This window comes from Frankliniella occidentalis, unplaced genomic scaffold (genome assembly GCF_000697945.3).
Source record: "Frankliniella occidentalis isolate FOCC.00 unplaced genomic scaffold, Focc_3.1 Scaffold4, whole genome shotgun sequence".
Classification (NCBI taxonomy): domain Eukaryota; kingdom Metazoa; phylum Arthropoda; class Insecta; order Thysanoptera; family Thripidae; genus Frankliniella; species Frankliniella occidentalis.
In genome coordinates this window covers 292,957-303,968 of record NW_026267134.1, presented here as the reverse complement: position 1 = coordinate 303,968, position 11,012 = coordinate 292,957, and the positions used below count along the sequence as shown (strand labels likewise).

Here is an 11,012-nt window from a genome sequence, read left to right as displayed (position 1 = left end):
TGCATAAATGTATGGAGGTTTTAGTGTGTACTTGACCAAGTACACACAATATTCTGTGTACTTGACCAAGTACACACAATATTCTGTGTACTTGCCAAGTACACAGAATATTCTGCATACATGTAGGTATGCAGAATATTGTGTGTTCAAGTACACACTTGGGTTTTCAGAGTGAGAGGTAGAATGATATAGAGAGGGATGGGGTCGCAGCAGAAACGCGCAGTGGAGATATAAAATGAAAGAAAAATAATTGTGAGACGCGTAAAAGAATAACTGCGTATACTGTCCGACCATTGACATGTTTGTGATGAATGCAGCAGCAGCACCCAGCACGTGGCCGTAAGGTGACCAAGGTGACGTGCGTGGGGGGTGAAGGCACGGCAGATGTATGGGTGTGTACTCGCACGGGCTGATCGCTGCGGCGGGGCGGCAGGGCGGGGCGGGGCGTGGTATGGGACCGTCGTGGGCGACGGGCGACGCGTCTCCGAAGGGCCTTTAAGAGACGTTAGGCCCCTCCATCTCCGTCGACTCTGTTTCAGCCCGCTCATTACAGTCCTCCCGGAGGACTCTGCTGCCTCTGCTCCTCCTCCTCCTCCGCACTCCGGGATCCTGGTTGGTCCACTTTGGGGGGGCCTCGCCGGCTTGGCCCCGCCCGTCTGGCCCCGCTGCATTATGCACGCGCCGAGGTCGGCAGGCGGGGCAGGCAGGGGCAGCAGGGGCTGCCGGGGCAGCCGGACGCTGATTTACGCCCTGACCCTCTATTTCCGCGGATTGGCGCTGACTGATGACTACTGACCCCCCCCCCCCTTCTCTCTCCTCTGCCCGAACTGCCCCTGCCGCGCGCGGCTTAGCTGCTGGCGTCGTCGTGTTGTGCACGGTATAATAGTCTGTCCCCCCGGCCCCCCTCCTCCCCGCCCTCCCGGTTCGCGACGCCTACTCGTGCGAAATAATTTGGCCTGTTCGGCATCGGCGTCGGGTTAACGAGCGCATCCTGCGTCTGCTGCATCGGGCGGCGGCAGAACGGAGCAGCGCGGGGCCTAGGGCTGCTGTGCCACGAAAACAGACCGCGGGGGAAGGCAGAGCGTGTCCATGGAAAATCGAATGCCTAGTTTCGAGTTGAAAACAACGTATTTGTTACTCGTAGGAGAGATGTACCAAGAATTAAAAGTAACAGATCGATATGCATTTCCAGTTTTTACTGAAGATCCGATTGTTGCCTGATTTTATATTATGAATCAAACTGTAAGCCTGAGCTGAGAGGGAGTTAATTTTCAGTGCATAAGCGTTTGTTTTTAATGCACAGTGAAAACGAGAGCTTTAAGATCTCCCAGATTCTGAAACTCATTTCGTCACGTTCGGGTGGCTTGGCGCCTGCAACGCTCGGGGTAGGCAAACCCGCAGTACCCGCATGCACTGCTGGTACGATATTGCCTACCCACCAGGCACTGAGAGCTCACAGCGGCTGATTTTTGCGTGTTTGTAACAGCAAATAACGGGCGTACTTTCTGGGATGATCCCCTGGTTTTCAAGTCGAGGATACCGGTTTTCAAGGAGGGCCTATTTTGTAGCTTGTTATCCAAGCTTGCCACCTTCCTGAAAACGTCAGCTTTGAAATCAAGCCCTCGTTTTTGCCGTGTGTCGCCTCATTCTCTTTTTGCTGTGGCTTGCCTCGGCCTATTCCCAGAGTTGTTATCGCGTGCATTTTGCCGAATCACCTACCGCGCTATATTGCAAGTTTCACGACGGGAGTTTTGCGTCTCGGTGAAGTGAACTTCCCCCGCGCGGTCGTCGCGCTCCTGGCCAAGTAGAAGTGGTTGTATGTAGATGGCGGCGGGTGGGGGTTTGGGCCCGGGCGGCTGCTGCGGCGGTCTTGGCTGTACTACTTGAGAGGCTGTAGGCGGATTGTCTGATGCCATAAAGACAAGCGCTCAGCGGCGTCCTCGGGGCCCAGCCCGGCCCGGCCTGTCGGGCCCCCTCACCACCAGACCCTATCGCTGCTGGGCGCCCCTCGCAAACTTGGCCCTCGCCGCCCGCCCAGCCAGACGAGTCCTTATGGCGATGCTGCTTCATCTGCTTCACCGCCACTGAGCTGCTTCGACGCCGCCGTCTCTGGGTGTCGACGGCCCTCCCTCGGTCGAACGCAGCAGCGGCCGCCCACGCCACGCATCTGGGTTGATCTACTACACCATCCCCCGTGGTGGCCCCTGCTGCACTCCCCATCCAGCCCATCATGACCCCCCTGGTGCTGCTGCCTGCGGCCTCGCCCCCCGCCCTGCGTGCCCTCCCGCTGCTCGCCCCCCCGCAGAGTTTGCCCACAGCGAGCGGGCGTACAACTTGGCACTTTCGCCCCCAAAACAGAGAAAGGGGGTCCCTCTGCCGCCGCTGCCGCTGCTGCCTTTTGCTGCTGCTGCTGCTGCTGCTGCTGCCAGCTGGATAAAACGCTACGCTGAGTCGCTCTAAGCCGGGGGGCGTGGCGGTCTGGCGATGCTGTCTGCTGAGCCTCGATCAGGGCCGGCCACGCCACGCCACGGCACGCGGCGGTGCGGCGGTGGCGTGGTGGTGGGATTGTGGAAATTTGAAACGGTCCCACAGGGGCAGCTTCGACAACCACCCTTATTGTAGTGGTGGGGCGCACGGACTCCACTCTGCTTCCACAGACCCAAAAACCTGGAACAGGGTGGGTTTCTTTCTTTTTACCAGATGACACCTAAACCCTTAAACTAAATAGAAAGAATGTATAAGTTACATTTAGGAGTCAGCTAGTTTTTACTTGATAACGGCAAGAGAACTATCATCTCCTTTCAAGATCGATTCTTGATTTTCTTTCTTTCCTTCTCTCTTTCTTTCCTTATTTCTTTCTTTCCTTATTTCTTTCTTTCCTTATTTCTTTCTTTCCTTATTTCTTTCTTTCCTTATTTCTTTCTTTCCTTATTTCTTTCTTTTTCAACCCCCTCTTCCCCCCTGCAATTTTTCTTTTACGTGCGCGTTTGCCATAACCTGCTGCATGGCACACACGGACGTTTTTCGGGGATGGTCCCTCGGGTCTCCCCCCTCTCCATTCTCCTCTTGGGGTGGGAGTGGGGCAGATCCCCGTTTGACTGCTCTGCTGTGCCCCTGCGATAAGGATAAACTGACAAGTTCGTCATACAGCGTGACCCCTTTAACCCCCCCCCTCCCTGCCTTCTACATTTTTCCTCTCCTCTTCCACCGTTATCGGGCATGTCGGCCTGCTTCTGACCCCCTCTCGCTCCAGGTTTTCACCCTCTTGCATTTTTTTCCGGCATACCCCTCCTTCCGGATCTTCTCACTCCCCTTCTTCGTTCCCCCGCCCCCCTCCTGCCCCTGCTCTCCACCCCTCTCTTTGACGGGGCTGTTGTTTTTTCACGATGGGTGGGTAAGCAGGTCGAGGATCGACAGAATTATTATACTGAAGTGAAGAAATGAAAAATCAGAAAAATATTGTCAGCGTCTGCGTGGGGTGATTCCTTTGCATGCTTCTTACTTTCTTTTTCTTTACGATTCGGTACAGGAATTTAAGTATCAAAGTTTCCATTAATTATAAGGTTGACGTACGCTGGACCATATCCTGCGTAACAGGCTTCGCAATATCAAGAAAAACTCTGTAACGTTGCAACGCGCCTGTCGCACATACTTTGGCGGTGACATATGAGTTGGGCAAAAGAGGCACAATATATAAATAAGCTTATTTTTCGAGAGATGTTCACATCATTTTCTCGAGAGAGTTCCGTCTTTTTACGATTTTACGCGACCCTAAAAATTTCAGGTCCCCAGCTCAATCCATTGTCGAGTTATCGTGTCGACAGACGCGAAACTTGTTGGCCACACACAGGCTTCCCCATTGCTCAGCCTAAAAGCAAATTTAAAAGAAAAAAAGTATTTTTAAAACAATACCAGGATGCAGGTAAAACACTTTTTATGTGGTGACCATTTCCTTACCGAAGGCGAAGGCGTTACATTTCATCTACTATGAATCCACCGGGACTTTTCATTCACCTGGAAAACATTTTCTCTGACTTAACTTTTGCTTTCCGCGTCAGCCGCTCCATCATAATCTCTTTATATCCACCGCCGCTGACCTATATTGTTGCGAAACGAATCTGAGCTGGGCGGGCGCAGCGTGTGGAATGGAAAGTCGCGGTGATAACCGATAATTGACTGCCATATGCGCGAAATACACACACACACATGCACCCACGCTCACAGACAGGCGCACACACACACATGCAGGCACGCACACGGACAGACGCACGCCCAAAGGGGCAAAATAATGCGTGTAATTACCTCTACTGGTGGGGCCGAAATTTGGCGCATTTATATGATATCGGACTGGCAATCGAATTGAAACGCCGTGCGCGATATGTTGATGGCGGGGTCCAGCACACACACACACATACACGCACTCACACACATACACTCACACCCACACACACACGGCGTCAGCTAGAGGGACGGTTCGTAGAGGGGATGCGAGGCTCTCCATTAATGGTACATCCGACGGCTCTGCCTCGTTACATATTTATGGCAGGCGATGGCCAGAGTACGTAGGATATAATTGAAATTGAAACCGATCGCCACTCCTCTACAGCCACTCCCTCTCTTCCCTCTCGCTCTCCATCCGGCACCTCCGCCTCTCGCAACGCAATGCGGCCACACAGAGTACTCACTGAAAATGCCAGTCAGATATCTTACTCTCAAGAGAGTGAGATCAGTGACACAAAAAATCTTACTCTTGAGAGCGAGATATCTGACTCTCACTCAATTTGAGTCATAATTTGCGGTCCTCGCCCAATGAGAGTGAGGTTCCTTACTCAATTGGGCGAGGTCAAGGGAAATCTTAGTCCTCCAGAATGAGAATTCGGTGCATATTACTCAAATAGGGTGAGCCTTATAGTCATCGCTCTGATTGAGCGAGGCAAAATTGCCTCACTCATTTCGATCAAGACACCTCACTCAAAGGTTGTCAGTGCTGTGGATAGCTTGGGTGCGCTAGTGATGCGGCACTGCTGGGTCGCGTTATATGGCATTCGGTGACTACACTGAAAACGCAAGTGTGACAATGTCGCACACTTGTAGGCGTGTGAATATCCATTCGTACACTTACGGGAAACGCGTGAAGTTTTTAGGTAAAATTCCCACGTTTTACTCCCTCAAGTGGATGAATGGATATTCACACACCTGCAAGTGTTTCGACCTGTATACACTTGCGTTTCCAGTGTGTTTGGTTTTTGACGTCCCCGTCCCGTCAGCCTGCCCACCAGAGTGCCGCGTCATCGTGCGCGTGGGCTTGTGTCTCGCGAAGAGGGAGCCCCGCGCTCGGCTGGCCGCGCTCTCTCATCAAATTGCCAACTTTGCCGCAACCAACGACCCCACGGCACCTCGCGAGACTCCCCTTCCTTTCTCTTTCTCCCCTGCCCTCCCTCCCCTCCTCCTTTCCCCCACTTAGCCCCGCCCGCCCCTCCTCGCTCCCCGCTCCTCGCCCTGCCCTCACTACTTACTTTCCAACCCCGGGGATCTACCCTCTCGCGGCAGGATATGGCCATTATAAGCAATTACTGACCTGCAGGGAAACTGGGGCGCCACCTCGCTCACCTCCACCGGCTCTCTCTACCCTACCTGTCCGTTCTATTCCCGTCTCTCTCTCTCTCTCTCTCTCTCTCTCTCTCTCTCTCTCTCTCTCTCTCTCCTTCTCTGTCTCTCAACTTGCCCCGCACATGCCTCCTTTCCCGACCAGTGTGTCAATCAAAGTTGTCCATGGACAACGTGACGGTGTACTTTTTATATACACACGCCTTTCAATAACCAACATACGAAAGACGGTAAAAAACGAATTTGTGTTTTACTTTGTTCTTTTGGTGAGCCTTTCCTCCTGGCGCGCGTCGAAGTTTGAGACACGCTCGCTGCCTCGCCCTCCCCTGTACGCCCGTCCGGGCCACCCCGGGCCAAACTTGTAACACTTAGCGACGCTATGGCTTCAGGTGAACGTGCGACTGTCGCTGGCTTCATGCCCCCCCCCCCCCCCCCTGGTGAGGCCTTCGGTTTGTTTATTGTTGTCCTAAAGGGAAAAGGGAAAAATATATAAAATTTTCCTGCGTCGAAAATTAATTATGCTATTCTTCGTAAAACGAAAGAATTGTCTTTTTTAAGCAATAAAGCGCACACGACCACAATTTTGAGACACTATTCTATACAGATATAATTAGCATAGCATTGCATAGTTACTAGTTGAATTATATTATGCGTCCATTCGTATTTCTCTGAGTAAAATAATATATTTGCAGAGTTATTTCGGTATTTTCCTGATGATATTTCATGAAATCAAGTTATCAAGTCAATTCTTTTTCCTTAAACGCGCAAATGCAAAAGTCGAGAATCGCAGAAATCTAGAAATTTATTCGCATTGTTTGAATTTCTATTCCGTCGATACATTCGCCACTTGATTTCTTCCGCATGCGCCACGCCTTGCCCTTTCATGTCCAAAAGCGGAACATTATCCGCGTCGAGCTGCCCCTCGCGCCGACAGCGGTGGAGTGTGGCGGCCCGTGCGGCGGGACTTTGTCGGAGTCTGACCTAGAAGTGCTATTATTGATGGGTGTTCATACATTGTGGACACCTGCAGGGCCCCCCCTCCGCGCTGTGTAGTGGGGAGGGGGCGGGGCGTGTGTTCGACAGCGCTCACGACGAATGGGTTCGGCGCGAAGAACCGCAACGGTGGCCGCCCCTCCTCCACGTGGGGTCGCTGCAAAGATGATGCTGAAAAGAGAGAGGGGGGAGCAGGGGGAGAGTGAGGTGGTGAGAGTGGCGAAAGGAAGAAAAGAGAAAGAGAGAGACACAGAGAGAAACGATCAAGCAGTGGAAAGAGGAGGATGTGAGAGGAAGGGGGACGGGGTTGCGCTGGGATGTGGTGGCAATGGTGGAACCCCAAGAGACACGCTCGGACACGATACTGTTGTTAGCGGTCTGCTACAACTTTTTCGATTAAATCTGATCAGAACATTATTGAATGAGAGAGAGAGAAAGAAAGGGGGAGGGGGCAGGGGAGTAGGTGGGATGGGAACCGAGCAGTAAAAGCGGCTGACAGAAAGAAAGTGACTCGCCATTTGGTACCCGATTAACACAGAATAACGTCAAGCCCAAGGCTTATTGTCTGTGGTGGATGGTGGATTGCCCGCCCGAAGCTGTTCCTCAAATATCGATTTTCATGGTTGCGCTCTTTAGAAAAAAATGCTGCAGCTGGCGGAAAAGGTGATCCCCTTTAATATATGGACCTTATAGGGAGGGTGGCCAGCCGCCAGAGCCATAGGGTGGGTAATACAATTGACTGCTAATATCAATACAAATGTTGTCGTAATCAGGGCAGACGTTGGCATTAGAGTGTCGTGTGTTATGATATAGTGAACTGTGAATTTTATCATAATAGCAATTATAATAATAGTGATAGTGTAAAAGTAGATAGTTTTTTGGATGGTGAATGTTTTACTCATGTGCGTTTTGTTCTGTTGCCAGCGACTTGATGGGGCTGCGCAGATGCTGAGTGGCCATGGCTCCTGCGGCCCCAGGATGTGGCAGGATTGCCGCGGTCCTGCTGGGCGTGGCGCTGGTCGCCGTCAATCTGTCGCAGGAGATGTCGGAGCTGGACAAGCCAAGTGAGTGTGCCTGCACTAAGTACGCGGTTCTGCCCTGTGTCGTTTCTAGCGCCGCGTCTGGTGCGCTGAAAGGGCGTGTCTCTCCGATTCGCTATTAGTCAGTGGACTCCCCGGACGTCCCGGACTCTGTTGGAACATAAATCTGTTAACTGCTTCTACCTCAGTCGGTTCATTAATACAGTAGCCCCATCCTGCACGGATACAGTTCTGTCATTTAGTAACAACGACTGGCATTGTCCCTTTGCAACGGTGGCTATCATCCAAACGGATAACGTCCTTCATTATTTCAATCAGTAATGCATTAAAAAATACCTTTCAGTGTTCCACCGTCGCACACCGAATCCTGCTGGAGTTCTCGGTGTTTCTGCTTATAAGACATATCTTTTCATAGAGATGAGTAAAGGAGTTTGACTTGGAACAAGAACGTACTTTTTGGGTGTAAGCTGTAATGCGCTAATGTCATCCCCTAATCTCCCGTGATAGGCGGCGGTGACAGCTTACGCCCGCCCCCGGGCCCGCCCCCGCCCTAACACGTACTCCACTCGTCGTAAATAACCGACCCGCCCCCTTCCAACCTCCCCATCGCGTGGTTTCTTGCGCCGTTTCTTTTACGGGCGCGGGCCATTTAAGTTGACGTTGATGCCGGTTCTCTCTTCCAAAGGCCGCGGCCGGGCTCGGGCTCGGGGGCTCGGACTGTGCGGCCGTGCTAATCGGGGGCAAAGGCTGCGGACCGCCCCCCGGCCCCACAGCCGGCCCCACGCCCCCCGGCCGCTCCCGCGTCGCACCCGCCCCTGCCCCACCACACGCCGCGGCCGCTCTTGTTGTGTGCCAGGGCCAGGGCGATAGGTCCGCGCTGCCGGGGGGCCCTCCTGCCCGCCCAGTCCGCCCTATGCCTTCCTGACCGTCCGGAATTCCAATCGCGGTCCTGACTCTCGATAAATAGCCTCGCGCCCCCTACTGCTGCGCCTCTCTCACCTCTCTTTTATCCTTTCTGCCGTGTGTCGTCTCTGTTCTTTTCTAGCTTTAGCATTCATACATAGGACACTGACACACTGGCCTAGGAAAAAAATAATTGTAACAGTAGTCTCGGCTAGTTCTCTGAGTCGTCATTCTTTGGTTCTAAAATTTGTGCTTTCCGCATATCTTATTGCTCAAATGTGTTGAGGTTGAGGTACAGTTTGGTGGTCACAGTTAAGGCGGTACACTGGCCTTAACGGAGGTTTTTCTGTATTCCATTTTTTGGGGGTTGCTTCTGTGCAAACTCAAGTTTGCGATGACAAGACCAAAAGGCTTCTTTTTTCCTTACTGATTGGTCTGCAGATAGAGGAGGTAAAAAGTGGCATGCTGCTCCACACTTCTTCTTTTCTCAAAAATGAGAAGTTTGATGCAGTTCTCCCCAACTCTCTTTATTTCTTGTCCCCTCACTCTTTCCTCCCCCTTTCTTTTCGTGCCTGCTCTTGCCGTAAGTAAAGTGGCCTGGCCCCGTCGCACCGTCGCCGCGGGGTTGGTGGTAAAACCAGTGCACTCTCTCCTGACGTGGTGCATCTTGGTCACTCTCTTATCGAATATCCACAATCGAAATAATTTCGTTGGCACTGGCAGAGGCGGGCAGAGAGGTCACGACGATGGTGGTTCAGTCTACGGCGTCCCGTCCGGAGCGGGTCGCGCGGCCCGCAGCCTCATCGGGTCCAGGGCTTTACGGCCAGTCTGTGCCGATTGAGTACCCGAAGGGATGAGAGCAGCGCAATCCGTGTTCGAGAGCGGGTTACAACCACCACCAGCGGGGCGTACGTACGTACTGCGAGCGACGGCGGTGGGGGAGCGGTGCGACGTGCACGTCCAGACGGGCGAGAGCTTCGCCCGCGGGCGCGCACGCCGGCGGCACGTTTGATCGCTCCCTCCTCTGACGGCGCGGCCTCCTCGACGCGCGCGACCCCGCTAATCGCTCGTGACACCCGGCGCGGGATGGGGCGGCGGCGGCGGCGGCGTCAACGCCAACGGGGGGCACTATCTGGCGAACCGATCGGGGCGGTGCGAAGCACGCCAACGGGCTCGTCCTCGCCCTCGCCGTGCCGCGACCAACGAGGACGGCAACGAGCACCAGCAGGGGAACGATACCTCCAGGGGATTCTTAGACACTTTCCTAAAGACTGTCTCTATACCAGAGGTCAAAAAGTCCCCTCGTCCTCCTCGCGATATAGCACAGAGCGGGCACTTGAGTATGTGTTTGCGGGCTGGCGGCCGCGTTTTTAGCAGATGACACACTCAAAATAGTTTTAATTTAATTTATACTAAAATACTAACATTTAAATGGTGTCTGAATGCTTGTATTTTCGTGTTTCGAGAAGGTGAATATTTATAGGGGGCGGAATGACTGGCATGTCGTGCCCCACCTAGTGGTGCCATGCGTGTAGCACCAGCCCACCAGCCCGACTATGTCCAACAATACCGGGCCTCCTGGGCCAGGGCCTGCCCCAGCTCTGCTCTCTTCCTCTTCCCTCATTTACGACGCTCGGTCACCGGATTGCAAGCCAAACATTTCTAAATATGAGAGAGAATTAGAACCTAGTTCTGAGATAAGTATATCGTGTGCTTTCAATCAATATTTTTCGGCATTTCCTGTTTGATTCCTACAAAGCAAATGCCTCGCAGAACTGCGACGTATTTGGATCCTTTATATCAACGCAGTATTTACTTTGCAATTACAATGTTATGTTTTGACAGTTACGAAGCAACGAATCACTCTGCAAAGCATTGCTTTGCAGAAATCTAACAGTGATTCAAGAAAAAATAAAAAATAATAATAATAACACTATAATGATGCTAGAAAATTCGTCAATAACAAAAACAAAACGTTTCCTGATGAGTATTTACTCCGTTTCGGCCTTGACATCCATCTCTGCCTATGGCATGACACACGCGAACCCTCTCTCCCCGGCTCGGCTCTGCTCGGCCCGGTCGCCGGATGAGGGCAGTGGCCGGGGGGCCGACATGTCGCAGCCGCAGCCGGGGCCGGGGCCGCGAGGGGGCGGCGAGGGGGGCGGCGTTGACGGCCCCGGCGGGGGCGAGCCAGGCCACTGAAGGGCAGGCGGGCTCGCTTCCGAATAGTACGCGCCATAATCTCGTCCGTCTCTGTCGCTCAGCCGGTGCGGCGACGGTGCAGAGAGAGAGAGAGAGAGAGAGAGAGAGAGAGAGAGAGAGAGATGGGGGATGAGGCATATTGTAGTGGCCCGGCCCGCCTGCTCCGCCCCCGGCGTGCTCTATCTGGCAGACGCCGTGTGAGGCTCTGGCGCCTCCGGCCGCCGCTGCACTGCCGGGAACTTCCCTCCCGCAGAGTTTGTGGGTGTG

The 11,012-nt window shown here is 53.3% G+C and overlaps 1 protein-coding gene across 1 annotated transcript in view; it reads left to right on the top strand.

Moving 5' to 3' along the window:
• Nucleotides 1–11,012, top strand: part of LOC113218351 (uncharacterized) — a 191,687-nt gene that overhangs the window by 17,411 nt on the left and 163,264 nt on the right. The window contains exon 2 of the mRNA XM_052267492.1: nucleotides 7,525–7,664. Within this exon, the coding sequence (XP_052123452.1) occupies nucleotides 7,559–7,664 (106 nt within the window). The 5' untranslated portion in view covers nucleotides 7,525–7,558. The remainder of the gene's footprint in view (nucleotides 1–7,524; nucleotides 7,665–11,012) is intronic.